The sequence below is a fragment of the Pan paniscus genome, chromosome 10 (genome assembly GCF_029289425.2).
Source record: "Pan paniscus chromosome 10, NHGRI_mPanPan1-v2.0_pri, whole genome shotgun sequence".
Taxonomy (NCBI): Eukaryota; Metazoa; Chordata; class Mammalia; order Primates; family Hominidae; genus Pan; species Pan paniscus.
The window spans coordinates 42,880,915-42,900,059 of NC_073259.2; the positions used below are offsets into that span (position 1 = coordinate 42,880,915).

The 19,145-nt window shown below is 44.8% G+C and overlaps 1 protein-coding gene across 2 annotated transcripts in view; it reads left to right on the forward strand.

The window, feature by feature from the left end:
- BIN2 (bridging integrator 2) overlaps positions 1 to 19,145 on the forward strand; it is a 43,195-nt gene that overhangs the window by 18,392 nt on the left and 5,658 nt on the right. The window contains exons 3-11 of one of the 2 annotated variants that reach the window (XM_003810793.4): positions 2,755 to 2,809; positions 3,114 to 3,208; positions 3,779 to 3,874; positions 6,171 to 6,278; positions 6,597 to 6,682; positions 8,720 to 8,795; positions 10,002 to 10,084; positions 13,497 to 14,250; positions 17,660 to 17,740. In XM_003810793.4, coding sequence (XP_003810841.4) covers positions 2,755 to 2,809; positions 3,114 to 3,208; positions 3,779 to 3,874; positions 6,171 to 6,278; positions 6,597 to 6,682; positions 8,720 to 8,795; positions 10,002 to 10,084; positions 13,497 to 14,250; positions 17,660 to 17,740 — 1,434 coding nt within the window. The remainder of the gene's footprint in view (positions 1 to 2,754; positions 2,810 to 3,113; positions 3,209 to 3,778; positions 3,875 to 6,170; positions 6,279 to 6,596; positions 6,683 to 8,719; positions 8,796 to 10,001; positions 10,085 to 13,496; positions 14,251 to 17,659; positions 17,741 to 19,145) is intronic. The other variant, XM_034935834.2, reaches the window with a different exon arrangement.

Below are 19,145 nucleotides of genomic sequence, written 5' to 3' on the forward strand. Positions count from 1 at the left end.
AGATCGCGCCACTGCACTCCAGCCTGGGTGACAGAGCGAGACTCCATCTCAAAAAAAAAAAAAAAAAAGAAAGAAAACAGTGAGCTCTGGAGGCAAAAAAATGGATGAAATAACTAGTCCAGTTTTCTTTGATTTGACCAAGTAGACCTAAATTTTCTGCTGCTAAAATTAAGTAAATAGTGACCTTTCCCCAAAGATTTCCACAGGAAAAATTTTGTCACTACAAAGAATTTTCTGAATTTTCCTTTTTTTCTCTTTTTTTTTTTTTTTTTGAGATGGAGTTTCGTTCTGTTGCCCAGGGTGGAGTACAGTGGTGCCATCTCGGCTCACTGCAACCTCTGCCTCCTGGGTTCAAGTGATTCTCCTGCCTCAGCCTCCTGAGTAGCTGAGATTACAGGTGCGTGCCACCATGCCTGGCTAATTTTTGTATTTTCAGTAGGGACAGGGTTTCACCACGTTGGTCAGGCTGGTCTAGAGCTCCTGACCTCGTGATCCGCCCGCCTCGGCATCCCAAACTGCTAGGATTACAGGCGTGAGCCACTGCGCCCAGCCTCTCCCATAATTTTTTATTTTTATTTATTTATTTTTTTTTGAGATGGAGTTTTGCTCTCGGCTCACTGCCACCTCTGCCTCCTGGGTTCAAGCGATTCTCCTGCCTAAGCCTGCCAAGCAGCTGGGATTACAGGTGCCCGCCGCCACACCCTGCTAATTTTTTATATTTAGTAGAGATGGGGTTTCACCATGTTGGTCAGGCTGGTCTCAAACTCCTGACTTCGGGTGATCCACCTGCCTTGGCCTCCCAAAGTGCTGGGATTACAGGCGTGAGCCACCGTGCCTGGCCCCATAATTTTTTATACTTTTGTTTTTTGTTTTGTTTTGAGACGGAGTCTGGCTCTGTCGCCCAGGCTGGAGTGCAGTGGCGTGATCTCAGCTCACTGCAAGTTCTGCCTCCCGGGTTCATGCCCATTCTCCTGCCTCAGCCTCCCGAGTAGCTGGGACTACAGGTGCCTGCCACCACACCCAGCTAATTTTTTTGTATTTTTAGTAGAGATGGCCTTTCACCGTGTTAGCCAGGATGGCCTTGATCTCCTGACCTCGTGATCCGCCCGCCTCGGCCTCCCTAAATGCTGGGATTACAGGCGTGAGCCACTGCGCCTGGCCAGTTTTTTACACTTTTGGTATCATCAATAGTCTATCAAGTAATGAATACAGCAAATAACAAATGAACAAATTCACAACAAGTATTTTATGGTGTACTGAATAATGCAGCTTGGCTTTCAAGTACAACATCCCTTGAACTGGTCTGTTCTGATCTGTAGACTGGCTCCCTAGAGTTCCCTTGAAGTGGGCTGCACCTCTCAGTCCATCCCTACAGTCCACAGTCCTGAAGTCAGGTTCCACAATGTCAGATGTCTGGCCTTAAATTCCCAACCAACTCTTCAAAATGAGTTTACACATAGGAAGGAGACCAAAATGGGAAGAGGGTCTAAACACCATAAGGAACAATTGAGGAAACCTGTGAGAAAGGCTTGGTCAAGGGCACATGCAAGTTGTCTTCAAGCATGTGTGGAAGAGAAATTAGATCTACTCTATGAGTACAGAAGGCCAACCCAAGACTAATAGGAAAAAGTTTGTTTGTTTGTTTTGAGATGGAGTCTTGCTCTGTCACCGAGGCTGGAGTACAGTGGCGTGATCCGATCTCAGCTCACTGCAGTCTTCGCCTCCCAGGTTCAAGCGATCCTTCTACCTCAGCCTCCTGCGTAGCTGGGACTACAGGTGTGCGCCACCACACCCAGCTAAAATTTGTATTTTTACTAAAGACAGGGTTTCACCATTTTGACCAGGCTGGTCTCGAACTCCTGACCTCAAGTGATCCGCCAGCCTTGGCCTCCCGAAGTGCTGGGATTATAAGTGTGAACTGCCACGCCCAGCCAGAAAAAGTTTTAACAGAGCTAGTTTAAAATCAAGTGATACTGTCTCAGGCAAGATGTTAGTTTCCGGTTTCTGGAAGTATTGGGAAGCAGAGGCTAAATGAACATTTGTCAGAGTTATAACAAAAGCAGTTCATCTACCAGACTGAGATTTGAACTTCCAAGTCTAAATAATACCTTCCTCTCCCTTTTTAGAGGGAGGAGGAGCCCTTGTCTGAACATGGGGTTCCTAGCCTTAAAAAATGAGATTTCAGACACAGGAGCAAAGATGGAAGCAGGGATAGATAGAGCTATAGATGAAAACATTCGGGGTGGAACAGGAGAAGCAATGATGAGGCTCCTTGGAGTAGTATAAAAGGTGACTGATGGAAGGGAAGGGTAAAGTGAGACAAGTCAGAGAAGGATATTGGGGAGGAGAGGAATGTCTGTGTGAGGGTTCAGAGAAAGAAGAAGGCCTGGTGTCTGCAGAAAATGGTAGCACTTTACCCAGAGAGGAGGGTGCAAGCCAGAGAATTGCATAGATAGTGTTACATGGAGAACACTTACCTTTCAACAGTGGAACTTGGGTATAGGCTCTTGTTCACTGGAAGGAAGACGCCAGTGTAATGGGAGCTTTAGCAAGCCCCCATCTTAAAAACTAACACAAAAGAGACCACCTACAACATGTTGGTAAAGAAAGTAAAGGCTGACTTATAACAATTGTGAATATTTAGAGAAATTCCAGGTGTGATTTCTGCTCTTAACCTACTTTTTGACTTTGACCTCTGGAGCATCTTTTGAAATATTAATCTCTTTAGTCACCAAATGTACTTTTCTCTTTCAGGCAGAAGGCCACAAGCTGTACAAGGACCTGAAGAACTTCCTTAGTGCAGTCAAAGGTGGGCAATGCAGCATGGGAGAATCCAGAGGGCATTTATACAGCTACTAGGAGGTTTGGGGTGGAAAACAATAGCCATACCCCCAGGTTTTTGTCATTTTATCATTTGACTACTCAACTCCTGGAACTTTGTGGGCTGAGGAAGAGTGACTTTTCCTTTCAGCCCCATCCAGCTTTCCTCACTTATATAACCTAAACCTTCTGAGTTTGTCCTTCTGAATTGGAACCACTGATTTGTCACCCATGTGATTACACCAACTACTGTTGGGGAAACATGATGGTGGGACTGAATTCTCTCCTTTCAGTGATGCATGAAAGTTCAAAAAGAGTGTCAGAAACCCTGCAGGAGATCTACAGCAGTGAGTGGGACGGTCATGAGGAGCTGAAGGCCATCGTAGGGGTAAGAGTGGCTTGAGTTTTACAACTTATTGGCACTTACTCCTGTTTGCATCTCAACCTCAGCTTAGCTTCTCTATCCAAGAAAATAGGAAAACAAAGGAGCCAGTTCACACTGTGCATTTGTGTAGCCTCAGTCACTGGGTGGTAGGAAGAAGCTACAACTCTTAAGGTAAAAACAAGTTTTCCCTAATCTGTGGATCCCTCTAATTTTGACCCTCTTCTCCTCTTTAAAACATTATGGGAAGTTTTACCTCCTAAAGATTGGTTGTTTTTTAAAACAAACTTCATGCAGTTATACACTCTTAAACTTTCCCATCTAAGCTCTGGAGTCCAAGGCTTTGACCTTGTGCCCTGTTCTTAATCTCTGAATGTATGTTCAGACTCCCATAGAGCAGTTCCTTGGGGTAGGGGCTGTCTCTTTTCTTCCTCTGACTAGTCCCCAGAATCCAACATGGTATTCTAAATACGGTGCTACAAAAAAGGTTTTTGCAGGGAGAATTTGGGTATTTCCCTGGTAGGCAGTTGCTGTTGGGAAGTGGAGCCTTCACCAGCCTCTGACTCTATCCTACAGAATAATGATCTCCTTTGGGAAGACTACGAGGAGAAACTGGCTGACCAGGCTGTGAGGACCATGGACAACTATGTTGCCCAGTTCAGTGAAATTAAGGTACTCAATGTACAGAATCAAGGCTGGGTTGTGGATGACCCATCCAGGTTAAAGAACATATTGGGTTAAGCATTATAAGTAGAATTAGAGCTCACGATTAAGAAAGAAGTTTGGGTAAGTTAGGAGAAAGATTAAGGTTGAGGGTTAGACAAGAGGTTAGGATAGAAGGTTGGAAGTAGTGTGAAGTTTATGTTTAAACTTAGATTTCAAGGCTGGGTGCAGTGGCTCACACCTGTAATCCCAGTACTTTGGGAGGCCGATGCAAGAGAATCACTTGAGCCCAGGAGTTTGGGACCAGCCTGGGCAACATGGCAAAATCCCATCTCTACAAAAAATACAAAAAAAAATAGTCGTGTGGTGGTGCGTGTCTGTAGTCCCAGCCACCCTAGGAGACTGAGGTGAAGGATCACTTCAGCTGGGGAGGGAGAGGTTGCAGTGAGCCGAGATCATGCCACTGTGCTCCAGCCTGGGTGACAGAGGCTGGTGTCTCAAAATAAGTAAATAAAATAAACTTAGATTTCAGTAAGCTATATTTGGGCTGATTTCGAATTAGATCCAAGTTAGAGGCATCCCTTTTAGCTGTGAGAAACAGCTGATGGCACTAAAGATGTTTATTGTATAGAAGAGGAAACATGGAGCAATCAAATAGTTATCTTCAAATATTTGAAAGTCTGTTAGGTAAAATAGGAATTCGACCTATTCTAAACTGTTCTGCTTTCTGTTCCAGAAAGCAGAATTATAATTCATCTATTCATTCAGCTAGTTTTTTTTTTTTTTTTTTTCTTTTTTTTTGAGATGGAGTCTTGCTCTGTTGCCCAGGGTGGAGTGCAATGGCGCGGTCTTGGCTCACTGCAACCCCCACCTCCCAGGTTCTAGGGATTCTCCCGCCTCAGCCTCCCGAGTAGCTGGGATTACAGGCATGCGTCACCACGCCCAGCTAATTTTTGTATTTTTAGTGGAGACAGGGTTTCTCTGTGTTGTCCAGGCTGGTCTCAAACTCCTGACATCAGGTGATCCGCCCACGGCCTCCCAAAGTGCTGGGATTGCAGGCGTGAGCCACTGCACCCAGCTCTAGTATTTATTAAACACCTACTCTGTCAAGCACCGTGCTGATTCAGAGGAAGAAGTTAGAAGGAGGCTGACTTAAGTTCCTAATAGTTAAAGCTTTCCAAAAATGAAATGAAATAGACTCAAAGATAGTGAGTTGTCTGTTCTTTGTGCAAACAGAAGTCAAACTACTTCTTATCTTGGATGTTATAGAGAAGCCTCATGGTATTGTATGGGAAATTGGACCAGATAATTGCTAAGATCTTTTCAAATTCTGTGACTGAGAGAATGAAACGGTTCAATGACATAGTTTGCTTCTCACTGGTATAATTTATAGTTTGGATAAGGCTGAGTAGACTTTCTCTCAGTGGTCATAGTAATTTATAGCTTTTATTGTGTTTTAGAGCTTTCAAAGCACTTTGTATTCAGCAATCGATCTTTCAAATAACAGTTGTATAAGGGGAGATGGGGCTACTGAGGCTCCAAAAGAGATGTGCCTTGCCACTGGCCACAGGCTATGAATGGCAGATTTGGGACTAATTCCCAAAAATCCAGACTTTCACTTTCATGTGATTCTCAAGGCCATTTCTCCTGGAGGCTGAACCAGTTTATAATGGGTTCATAGGAAATATTAAAATTTAATACAGTGGGAGGTGGAGGTGGAAATATATATATGTATTTAATTATGTATCTATTACATATATATAATTAATACAGATTTCCACATGCTCTGTAGGACTCTATCTCCCTCTGAGAATCCCCCATTCTTCCCAGATACTGAGGGAGACCCCATGGGCGCAAAACACTATTAGAAAGTGAAATTTGGGCCAGGTGCAGTTGCTCATGCCTGTAATCCCAGCACTTTGGGAGGCCGAGGTGGGCATATCACATGAGCCCAGGAGTTCGAGACCAGCCTGGCCAAGATGGCAAAACCCTATCTCAACTAAAAATACAAAAATTAGCCGGGCTTGGTGCACACGCCTATAATTCCAGCTACCTGGGAGGCCGAAGCACAAAAATTGCTTGAATCTGGGAGGCAGAGGTTGCAGTGAGCTGAGATCGCACCACTGCACTCCAGCCTGGGCAACAGAGCAAGACACTGTCTCAAAAAAAAACAAAAGCAAAAAACAACGAAAGTGAAATTTGATAGTAGGATGTAAGAATCTTGCTCTCTGTTTGGTATTCTGTTACCTACATCCTGGCCACTAAAAAATGAGTATCCACACCCTTTCTCATTACCCTGGGTCAGGAGAGAATTGCCAAGCGGGGTCGGAAACTCGTGGACTATGACAGTGCCCGACATCACCTGGAGGCAGTTCAGAATGCCAAGAAGAAAGATGAGGCCAAGACTGCCAAGGTAAATCAAAAACAACAATAAAAACTGGTAAACTCTTCCTGTTCTCCTTCTCCCCATGGTGGTAGCAGGTGGCTGGGCCAACATGGGTATAGGAAATTATAAATTCAGCATCCAGTGTCCTAAAGGAAATCTGTTTCTTCTGACACTGATGCTGTAAGGATAGTCAGAGTCTTGAGGCTGGGGAGGGCATGGTCAGGGGAAGAAGAGGGATGGCTCCTAAAAAGCCTAGTGCCTAAAAAAATGCAGAGGATGAAGGAGGCATGCTGTAGTACTGGGTTCAGAATTGAGGGAGATTGTCTTGTCTCTTTTACCACCTAGGCAGAGGAAGAGTTCAACAAAGCCCAGACTGTGTTTGAAGATCTGAACCAAGAACTACTAGAGGAGCTGCCTATTCTTTATAATAGGTAATGACTGAAAATCAGAAAAGGTGCCTTTGCTTCACACAAGGCACCTTGTGTGCCTTGACAGTAAGTAGATAAAAGTGTTTTAGATTTAAATTCCCACACTGCCCCTCCCTTTTTTTTTTTTCAAGACAGGGTCTCACTCTGTCACCCAGGCTAGAGTGCAGTAGCACTCAATCTCAGCTCACTGCAACCTCCACCTCCCTAGTTCAAGTGATTGTTGTGCTTCAGCCACCCGAGTACCTGGGATTACAGGCATGTGCCACCATGCCTGGCTAATTTTTTTTGTATTTTTAGTAGAGATGGGGTTTCACCATGTTGCCCAGGCTGGTCTCGAACTCCTGGCTTCAAGTGATCCCCCTGCCTTGGCGTCCCAAAGTTCTGGGATTACAGGTGTGAGCCACCACGCCCAGCCAGATTTTCCACATTTAAAGAGAAATCTGAGCAGAAACTCCATTTGTATCCTTTTTTCTTTTTATTGTACAAGAGATGCATTAATAGAATTATGGTCAGAATATTTTATATTGTCACTTATTAGTGTACATAGGATGGAGCCTTTTTAATGAACACATGTATTCTAAAACATTATGTGACTCCTAATTAAAATGAAATTGAAATTTTATTTTTTATTTTATTAATTAATTAATTTATTTATTTTGAGACAGGGTCTCACTCTGTCACCCAGGCTGGAGTGTGGCTCACTGTAACCTATGCCTCCCGGGTTCAAGCAATTCTCCCACCTCAGCTTCCTGAGTAGCTGGGACTACAGGCACGTGCCACCACACCTGACTAATTTTTGTTTTTGTTTGTTTGTTTGTTTTGTTTTGAGACAGAGTCTCACTCTGTTGCCAGGCTGGAGTGCAGTGGCACAATCTCGGCTCGCTGCAACCTCCACCTCCCGGATTCAAGCGATTCTCCTGCCTCAGCCTCCCGAGTAGCTGGGACTACAGGCACGTGCCACTAAGTCCAGCTAATTTTTTGTATTTTAGTAGAGATGGGGTTTCACCATGTTGGCCAGGATGGTCTCAATCTCCTGACCTTGTGATCCGCCCACCTCAGCCTCCCAAAGTGCTGGGATTACACGCGTGAGCCACCGTGCCTGGCCATTTTTGTATTTTTTGACAGGTTTCACCCTGTTGGACAGGCTGGTCTCAAACTCCTGACCTCAGGTGATCTACCTGCCCCAGCCTCCCAAAGTGCTGGGATTACAGGCATGAGCCACCGTGCCTGGCCTAGAAATGAAATTTAATACAGTTTCTTTAAAAGTATACTTCCTTGATTCACTTACAGGAGAATTCCATTAATGTACATACAGGCGCAGAAGTCATCCTGTATTGCATAAAGGGAAAGAATAATTACTTACTGTAATAATTATAATTAGATAGCCTTATATTTATATAGCCCTTTAAAAAATTATTCAGAGCCCTTTCATGTCTCCTCAGCCCTTCAAGAGCCCAAATTAGATAACTCCATGAAACTGTTAAACTCTGGTGTCAACCTGAGCTGATATTGTCTCCCCTGGCCTTCCTGCTCCTAAGAATCACGTGTGTTCCTGGCCCAGCTCTGGTGAATCCAGATCCCAGAACATCCTGAGTGTGGGATGTGGGATGGCTTTCTTTTTTTTTTTTTTTTTTTTTTAAGATAGAGTCTCGCTCTGTCGCCCAGGCTGGAGTGCAGTGGCACGATCTCGGCTCACTGCAACCTCTGCCTACCAGGTTCAAGCGACTCTCTTGCCTCAGCCTCCTGAGTAGCTGGGACTACAGGCACATGCCACCACACCTGGCTAATTTTTTTTTTTTTTAGTAGAGACGGGTATTACCATGTTAGCCAGGATGGTCTTGATCTCCTGACTTCATGATACACCCACCTTGGCCTCCCAAAGTGCTGGGATTACAGGCGTGAGCCACTGTGCCCAGCGGGATGGCTTTCATTTAGGAGCCTTGGTGGCTGGTTTTGGCTTAAGTCCTACTTTGTATTTCAAACAAAGAACTCCTTTCCCGTGCCTTACTCGTATGTGTTTGTGGTTTTGCTTCCTAATAGTCGTATTGGCTGCTATGTGACCATCTTCCAAAACATTTCCAACTTGAGGGATGTCTTCTACAGGGAAATGAGCAAGGTGAGAGGTGTCTGGCCAATTGAGGCTCCTAGGTGTGTTTTCTAGTAAATATGAAGGTAGCCTTGACTTACATGATTTCTTTAAATATCCGTATTGGCACCACAGATTTTGACTTTTATCTCATGATGAAATAAGAGCACTTGATTGTGTACTTAACTGTATTGAAACACATATATACACTATCCGAGGGCCCTCTTCATCTCCCTTAACAACTGAGTAAGTGTGTCCAAATTTGAGCTTTAGCATGAGTAAAGGAGGTTAGGCCTATAGAAGGAAAAATTAAAATGGGGAACCCCATTGTGAAATCTCTATCTATTGTTGCTGGGGACTGGAGAGGGCAGTGTTTAAGGGCAAGTCAGTTTCTCAGGTGGTTGGTCTCAAGACTAATCCTGTCAGTGACAGGCAGCCATATAACATAATTTATGAAGTCTTTTCTAGTCCTGGGATTCCAAGATTCTTTGCTACTACAACATTTATATTAGTTATATTCACAAAGAGCTATACATACTACTCTCCATAGTTTATTTGGCTAAAGTATGATTTGCCTAGTTAATATTAAAAATGAGGTTTTTTGGTTTTTTTATTTTTGAGATGGAGTCTTGCTCTGGCGCCTAGGCTGGAGTGCAGTGGCGCAATCTCGGCTCACTGCAAGCTCCGCCTCCTAGGTTCACGCCATTCTCCTGCCTCAGCCTCCCGAGTAGCTGGGACTACAGGTGCCCACCACCACGCCCAGCTAATTTTTTTGTATTTTTAGTAGAGACAGGGTTTCACCGTGTTAGCCAGGATGGTCTCGATCTCCTGACCTCGTGATCCGCCCACCTCGGCCTCCCAAAGTGCTGGGATTACAGGCGTGAGCCTGTAAAATGAGTTTTACATTTTTAGGCGCCTGGCCTAAAAATGAGTTTTCATTCCCTGGATCACCTGTGAGAAGCTAGAACCTCAAATCAGACATCAGTTATGGACCCTGCCTTGAGACAGCTGCCAGTCTGATGGAAGAGGCAGAACTTAGAACACAGAGAGACAAGGAAGAGGGGGTGGCGGGACAGGACCCTGGACTCTAGTGCTAGACAGATGAAGAGGAATTCACATCAGAATTGAAAGGGGGAGGGTTTATTTTGGGAAGCTGTCTGAAGGGGAGGGGAGAAGGGATATGCCACTCTCGGGTTCCCAGTTGGCTAGCATCCCCATCTTTCTTATTGGCTCTAGCTGAACCACAGTCTCTACGAGGTGATGAGCAAACTGGAGAAGCAACATTCCAATAAAGTCTTTGTGGTGAAGGGACTGTCAAGGTGAGCAGCATCCAAGACTCTTTTTTGCTTCGCTTGTCCTGTGTGTGAATGTATTCAACATCCTCATCTCCAGTCCAGAATCCTGACCTGTCCCTTATGTGCATGTGCGTGATGATGTTTGTTGTTTGTACTATGCTCCTATATAAATTATTTTGCTTTTTACTAAATATTTCTTTTTTTTTTTTTTTGAGACGGAGTCTCACTCTGTCGCCCAGGCTGGAGCGCAGTGGCGTGATCTCGGCTCACTGCAAGCTCCGCCTCCCGGGTTCCTGCCATTCTCCTGCCTCAGCCTCCTGAGTAGCTGGGACTACAGGCGCCCGCCATCATGCCCGACTCTTTTTTTTTTTTTTTTTTTTTTTTTGTATTTTTAGTAGAGATGGGGTTTCACCGTGTTATCCAGGATGGTCTCAATCTCCTGACCTCGTGATCCACCCGCCTCGGCCTCACAAAGTGCTGGGATTACAGGCGTGAGCCACCGCGCCCGGCAGCTTTTTACTGAATATTTCAAGGCCAGACATGGTGGCTCATGCCTATAATCCCAGTACTTTGGGAGGCTGAGGCAGGAGAATCACTTGAGATCAGGAGTTTGAAACCAGTCTGGGCAACATAGTGAAATCTCATCTCTACAAAAAAAGATTAAAAGAAAAAAAAAATTAGCCGGGCAAGGTGGTGCGTACCTTTACTCCTAGCTACTCAGGAGGCTGAAGCAGGAGGATCACTTGAGTGCAGGAGTTTGAGGGTGCAGTGAGCTATGATCATGCCACTGCACTCCAGCCTGGGTGACAGAGCAAGACCCTGTCTCTAAAAAAATTAATAAAAATTAAATATTTTATACATAACTGAATGTATAAAGAATAATACAACAAATAGCCATGTACCTACCATCAAATTTAAGAACTCGGCTGTTGTAAATATAGCTGAAGTTCCCAATGTTCCTTCCCCACTCACTTTTTCTTTCTGACCCCACTAAATGTAACCGCTATGTTACATTTAGTATTTATCATTCCTATGTGTGTTGTTTTATGTGTGCATGTATGTTTCACACATAAAATAATATGCATGAAAATAAATACTAAATGTAATACTAAATGTAACATACACACACTGTATTGTTTCACACATACATGCACACATAAAATATTGTTTTGCATGTTTTTTGGGGGTTTTTTTTTGGGTTTTTTTTTTTGAGACAGGGTCTTGCTCTGTCACCTAGGCTGGAGTGCAATGGCACAATCTTGGCTTACTGCAACCTCTGCTTCCCGGGTTCAAGCAATTCTCCTGCCTCAGCCTCCAGAGTAGCTGGGATTACAGGCACATGCCACCACACCCGGCTAATTTTTGTATTTTTAGTAGAGACGGGGTTTCACCATATTGGCCAGGCTGGTCTTGAACTTCTGACCTCGTGATCCGCCCGTCTTGGCCTCCCAGAGTGCTGGGATTACCGGTGTGAACCACCACGCCCAGCTGTTTTGCATGTTTTTAAACTTTATATAAATGGACTTATACTGTATGTATTGTTCTGCAACTTCTTTTGTTCTCTTAGTGTTGTTTGTAAGATTTTTTGTTATTGCTACATGTTGTTATAATAGCTCTGCTGTTTCCTTTCTATAGTTGTTATTGTATGCCTAGTTCATGATTTATTTATCCTCCTGCTAGTTTGGGGCATTTGAGTTGTCTTCTAGGTTTTTGCTATTATAAATAATGTTGTGATGAACATGTTTTACATTTGTCCCTGTGAATATTATCAAGAGTTTCTTTAGGGTCTATACTTGGAGCAGGATTGTTGAGTCATAAGGTCTGTCATGGGGCTTCTTGACCCTTAATGAGATATTTCCATATTGCTCTGCAAGGTGATAATTCCAGTTTACCACCCATCAGCAGTGAGTAAGAGCCCTCATGAGTCCACATTCTCACTACATGTGAAATTGTCAGACTTCTTCATTCTTACAAGCTCATGAGTATGAAATGGAATTTTTTTGCAGTTTTAAATCATAGCTTCATAATTGCTAGTTTCCTTGAGCATCTTTTCATGTTATTGGCCATTTAAGGTTCCTGTTCTGTGACTTTCCTATATATCGTTTTCCCATTTTTCAATTGGGTTGTTGACCTTTTTTAAAAAAATTGATCTATATAAGTTTTTGTGCCAGGCACGATGGCTCACACCTGTAATCCCAGCACTTTGGGAGGCCGAGGCAGGTGGATCACAAGGTCAAGAGATCGAGACCATCCTGGCTAACACAGTGAAACCCCATCTCTACTAAAAATACAAAAAAAAATTAGCTGGGCATGGTGGCGGGCGCCTGTAGTCCCAGCTATTCGGGAGGCTGAGGCAGGAGAATGGCATGAACCTGGGAGGCAGAGCTTGCAGTGAGCCGAGATTGCGCCACTGCACTCTAGCCTGGGTGACAGAGCGAGACTCCATCTCAAAATAAATAAATAAATAAATAAAAATAAGGTTTTTTTTTTTGGCTGATATATTCTAGATTCTAATCTTGGATGCTCAAGGATAAGCATGGCATCCAGCACATAGTAGCTACTTGATACATATTATAGTTGATTCTTGTTGTTCATGGTAGTTTTGTTTTATAAAGTTGCCATACTCACTGAACATCAAAACACAGGTTTCTGTGAGCCCCTGGTCACAACATTTTCATCAACCACCCAACATATAACCTTGTTTTATGTGAGTTTCTGTTTAAAGATACCTTATTTAATATATATTATTAATTTATTAATATTGAACTCACAACCAGCAGCATTGTAACTCATGCCTGAATGAAGCTTACCTAATAATACATGTATTTTCTCTGGAAGGCACATCACAGTCTTTTTGCACTTAGCACTACAGCTTGGGGGCCATTTAAAGTAGCAAAATCACCAGCAAAAAGCACAAAGTTAGGAAAACATGGTGGAAAGGACACTTCTTTACAGTTTGAGAACGGAAGCAAGAAGGTAGATGATTGCCTTGTTAGACTTCATCTGGAAAGTGCGTGTCAGGCAACTCATTCTTCACCACTTGGGCATCTCCAATAGTGACTGGGAAAGTGCCACAAGTATTGATTTGGGAGTTCCAAATAAATAAGTAGGTAATTCACAAATATGAAATCTGTGTAGTTCAACTGTATATCACCCATTAATCTTTGCCCCAGAGGAAATATTTGCGACATTTTGCAGTGTTTCTTTCCAGTCTCTTTCTCTGTACGTATTTTTACATAATTGAGTTCATGATATAGATAACATTTTGGCCTTTTTTCATTTCACTGTATAAGTGTTATTGTAAATTATGCAAACTTTCTAACATTTTAAATTGCTTTATTCTGTTTTTTTATTACACGCATCATAATTTATTTTTGCATATTTACATTGCTTCTGGTTTTTAGCCGTTCTGAATCTGAACACCTTCCTTTTTTAGCAGCAGCAGGCGCTCTTTAGTCATTTCTCCCCCAGTTCGAACAGCTACAGTCTCCAGTCCTCTTACCTCACCTACTAGTCCCTCTACACTTTCCTTGAAGAGTGAGAGTGAATCTGTCTCAGCAACTGAAGATCTGGCACCTGACGCAGCCCAGGGGGAAGACAATTCTGAGATCAAGGAGCTCTTAGAAGAGGAGGAAATAGAGAAGGAAGGATCTGAAGCAAGCTCCTCTGAGGAAGATGAGCCTCTACCAGCCTGCAATGGCCCCGCCCAGGCTCAGCCCTCTCCTACCACTGAGAGTGCCAAGTCCCAGGAGGAAGTTCTCCCCAGCTCCCCAGCTCCATCACCAGGCGGAGCCCTGAGCCCTTCAGGGCAGCCTTCATCATCTGCCGCAGAAGTAGTCCTCCGAACCCGCACCGCAAGTGAAGGATCTGAACAACCAAAGAAGAGAGCCTCTATCCAGAGGACCTCAGCACCCCCTAGTAGGCCTCCTCCACCCAGAGCCACTGCAAGCCCCAGGCCCTCCTCAGGGAACATACCTTCCAGCCCTACAGCCTCTGGAGGGGGTTCACCCACCAGCCCTAGGGCCTCCTTGGGGACTGGGACTCCAAGTCCTAGGACCTCCCTAGAGGTCTCTCCTAATCCAGAACCACCAGAGAAGCCAGTAAGAACTCCTGAGGCCAAAGAAAATGAAAACATCCACAATCAGAACCCCGAAGAACTTTGTACTTCCCCCACCTTAATGACATCTCAGGTAAGAGTAGTTCTGGTTGGGTATTTAATTTAATTAATTTATTTATTTAAGCTAGGGTCTCACTCAGGCGTCCAGGCTGGAGTGTAGTGGTGCGATCACAGCTCATTGCAGTCTCGACCTCTCAAGCTCAAGTGATCTTCCCCCAACAGAGATAGGGCCTCCTTATGTTGCCCAGACTGGTCTTGAATTCCTGGCCTCAAGTGATCCTCCTGTCTTGGCCTCCCAAAGTGCTGAGATTACAGATGTGAGCCACTGCACCCGGCTCTGGTAGGGTCTTTATATCCTTTTATAACCTCCATGTAGGTATCTTTACTATAGTCAGAATACTCTTGGACACCTTTTTTGGTTCTGGAGATTGTTTCATGTCTTCATAGCTATTAATTTAGTAATCTACTTTTAGGGAAATTGACTTTTTTTTTTTTTTTTTTTTTTTTTTTTTGAGATGGAGTCTCGCTCTGTCACCGAGGCTGGAGTGCAGTCGTGCAATCTTGGCTCACTGCAACTTCTGCCTCCTGGGTTCAAGCGATTCTCCTGCCTCAGCCTCCAGAGTAGCTGGGATTACAGGTGCACGCCACCACACCTGGCTAATTTTTGTATTTTTAGTAGAGACGGGGTTTCTCCGTGTTTATTTTTTGTTTGGTTTTGTTTTGTTTTGTTTTTGAGACAGAGTCTCGCTCTGTCGCCCAGGATGGAGTGCAGTGGCACGATCTCTGCTCACTGCAAGCTCCGCCTCCCGGGTTCATGCCATTTTCCTGCCTCAGCCTCCCGAGTAGCTGGGACTACAGGCGCCCGCCACCACGCCTGGCTAATTTTTTGTATTTTTAGTAGAGATGGGGTTTCACCGTGTTAGTCAGGATGGTCTTGATCTCCTGACCTCGTGATCTACCCGCCTCAGCCTCCCAAAGTGCTGGGATTACAGGGGTGAGCCACCTCGCCCGGCTGGTTTCTACAAGTTGGGCAGGCTGGTGCTGAACTCCTGACCTCATGATCCACCTGCCTCGGCCTCCCAAAGTGCTGGGATTACAGGCGTGAGCCACCTTGCCCAGCCGGTAATTGACTTCTATAAGGGGCTTATCTCTAGTAGTGTTAATGAGCAGATTCTTACTAATTTCTTTCTTTTCCTCCAAGTTCTGGGAGTTCCTAGTATAAAGAACCTTTAGTTGAAGCCGGGCGTCGTGGCTCACACCTGTAATTCCAGCACTTTGGGAGGCCAAGGCAGGCAGATCACTTGAGGCCAGGAGTTCGAGACCAGCCTGGCCAACCAACATGGTGAAACCCTGTCTCCATTAAAAATACAAAAATTAGCCAGGCATGATGGTGTCTGTAGTCTCAGCTACTTGGAAGGCCTGAGGCACAAGAACATGAGAATCACTTGAACCCAGGAGGCAGACGTTGCAGTAAGCCGACATCACATCACTGCACTCCAGCCTGGGCAACAGAGTGAGACTGTGTCTCAAAGAAAAGAAAAAGAAAAAGTTAAAAAAAAATAATACAAAATAAAATAAATAAATAAATAAATAATACATTCAAAAAAATAAAGGACCAATAGTTGGAATCCTGAGCTTTACCTTCTTTAGTGGGGGCAGGAGGGTGGGTCTCACTTCAGTTCATTATACCTGTGACTATGGTAAATAGACCCTGAAAAAAAATGGCAGCAAATTTCCAGGGTGTGTCTTCTCTGATGAGAAGACCTAGAAGCAGGAACTCACAGAGGGAAGTAAAGCAAAAACGACAGCCTTTTGAAAAGGCTGCTCCTTACTTGGGAGGCTGAGACAGGAGGATTGCTTGAGCTTATGAGGTCGAGGCTGCAGTGAGCACTACTACACTCCAGCCTGGGCACCACAGTGAGACCCTATCACAAAAAAAAAATTTTTAAGGCTTTTGAAAAAAAATTGAGAGATGCCAACCCATTGAAGAGCAACTAGTTCTGTGAAGGATCTGTAAATCAAGTCATACTCTTTTTTTTCTTTCTTTCTTTTGAGACAGGGTCTCACTCTGTCGCCCAGGCTGGAGTGCAGTGGCACGATCATGACTCACTGCAGCCTTGACCTCTCTGGGCCCCAGTGATCTTCCCTCCTTAGCCTCCCACGTAGCTGGTACTACAGGCGCATGCCACCATGCCTGCCTCATTTTTGTATTTTTGGTAGAGATGGGGTTTCGCCATGTTGCCCAGGCTGGTTTCAAACTCCTGGGCTCCAGTGGTCCTCCCATCTACGCCTCCCAAAGTGCTGGGCTTACAGGTGTGAGCCACCGTGCCCAGCCTCAAGTCATATTCTAGTCACGTTATATGGAAAGACTATCATATAGGGATTTGACTTGTTCTGTGACACTCCAGAGGGCAGAGGCAGAAACTACATATAAAGACTTTTTTTAAGATACATTTTGGATCAATACAAGAGGAACTTTCAACAATTAGCTCAATTTTTTAAATGGGATGGAAAAAAAGTATTGTGGAAGGGCAAAGGAGACACAAGGGGCTGACCAAAAAAAATATGGGATGGGCCACCTTGAAAATTAGTTCTCTTTCCTTGATGTTAAGAGCTAAGGGCCGGGCGCAGTGGCTCACACCTGTAAATCCCAGCACTTCGGGAGGCTGAGGTGGGCGGATCATGAGGTCAGGAGATCGAGACCATCCTGGCCAACATGGTGAAACCCCGTCTCTACTAAAAATACAAAAAATTTGTTGGGCATGGTGGTGTGTGCCGTAATCCCAGCTACTCGGGAGGCTGAGGCGGGAGAATCGCTTGAACCCAGGAGGCAGAAGTTGCAGTAAGCCAAGATTGTGCCACGTTGCACTCCAGCCTGGCAACAGAGCAAGACCCTGTCTCAAAAAAAAAAAAAAGATCTAAGATAGATTATCTCCAGTCAGGTACATTGTAGAGAGGATTATGGTGAAATGTCTGACTAGATGGCAACAAGATTTATTCATTCTACAATTACTTACTGAGCCCCTACAGTGTGCCTGGGACTTTTCTAGGAGGTGGGGTATGACAGTGAACAAAACAAAATACCCTGCCTTCCTGAGGCTTATATTTTAGTGCAGGAAGACAGACAAAAAAAAAAAGAATAAATAAAATTACAATCTAGTAATGATAAGTGATATGAAGAAAAATTAAGTAGGGAAGGACACAGGGAGTGGGAGCTGAGTTGCAAGTTTATAGAGCAGTCAGCGGTGACATGTGAGCAATGAAGAAGGCTAGCACATGAGCCATGTGTATATCCGGGAGAAGTGTGTGAGATTTCTGACACTCGTTAGATCACACCACCCTACTACTGCCTGTGTCTGACCAAGGCTACCTCGGGAGCCTCCTGATATCTGAGAGGAGCTAATATGGACCAAGGGCACAGGGATGGCCCCCAGGGTGGAAGGTGTGGGACTCTCTCCTCCATTGTTCACTTTGATTCACAGGTTGCTTCAGAGCCTGGAGAGGCAAAGAAGATGGAAGACAAGGAAGAGGATAATAAGCTTATCTCAGCTGACTCCTCAGAGGTACTAAAAGCCTAAGTCATCTACATGATGATGCCCTATTTTTTTATACATTAAAATTTATTTTTCTTTTTCCAGAAGTATATCTTTCAGAGGCCTTCAGTCTTGATTCACATGAAGCACTGAGGGCCCTAACAGAGCAAGATGTAAAACTTGTCCTGGCCGGGCGCAGTGGCTCACGCCTGTAATCCCAGCACTTTGGGAGGCAGAGGTGGGCGGATTCCCAGGTCAGGAGATCAAGATCATCCTGGCTAACATGGTGAAACCCCGTCTCTACTAAAAATACAAAAAATTAGCCGGGTGTGGTGGCGGGCGCCTGTAGTCCCAGCTACTCGGGAGACTGAGGCAGGAGAATGGCGTGAACCCAGGAGGTGGAGCTTGCAGTGAGCTGAGATTGCGCCACTGCACTCCAGCCTGGGTGACAGAGCGAGACTCCGTCTCAAAAAGAAAAAAAAAAAAAAAACTTTTCCTAGGCCGGGTGCAGTGGCTCACGCCTGTAATCCCAGCAGTTTGGGAGGCCGAGGTGGGCGGATCACCTGAGGTCAGGAGTTCGAGAGTTCGAGACCAGCCTGGTCAACATGGTGAAACCCCGTCTCTACTAAAAATACAAAAATTATCCAGGCATGGTGGCATGTGCCTGAAATCCCAGCTACTGAGGAGGCTGAGGCAGGAGAATTGCTTGAACCCAGAAGGCGGAGGTTGCAGTGAGCCAAGATCTCGCCATCGCATTCCAGCCTGGGCAACAAGAGCGAAACTCTGTCTCAAAAAAAAAAAAAAAAAACAACTTTTCCTTAAGTCAGGCTCACTGATGCAAGCCTGTAATCCCAGCTACTCAGGATGCTGAGGCGGGAGGATCACTTGAGCCCAGGTGTTGGACACTGTAGTATGCTACGATCACACCTGTGAATAGCCACTGCACTCCAGCTTGGGCAACATAGTGAGATCCCATCTCTTTAAAAAAATTTTAATAAAAAGATCTGGGTGCAGTGCCTCAACCTCCCAAGGTGGCTGTAATCCTAGCACTTTGTTGGGGGCTGAGGCAGGTGGATCACTTGACCCCAGGAGTCTAAGATCAGCCTGGGCAACATAGGAAAAACCCATCTCTACAAAAAATACAAAAATTAGCCAGGCATAGTGTCACATGCCTGTGGCCCCAGCTACTTGGGAAGCTGAGGTGGGATCACCTGAGCCCAGGGAGGTCAAGGGTACAGTGAGCCATGATCATGCCACTGCACTCCAGCCTGGGCAACAGAGTGAGACCCCATCTCAAAAAAAGATTTTTTAAATAATAAAAATGACTTTTCCTTGGTCAGTTTCTAGTCTGAGGCAGCTGTGCTGATGGAGAGAGATAGGCAGGACATGTGGAGAGTGAATAAGTGCAGGATAGATGCAGGGTTTTGAGTAGGTA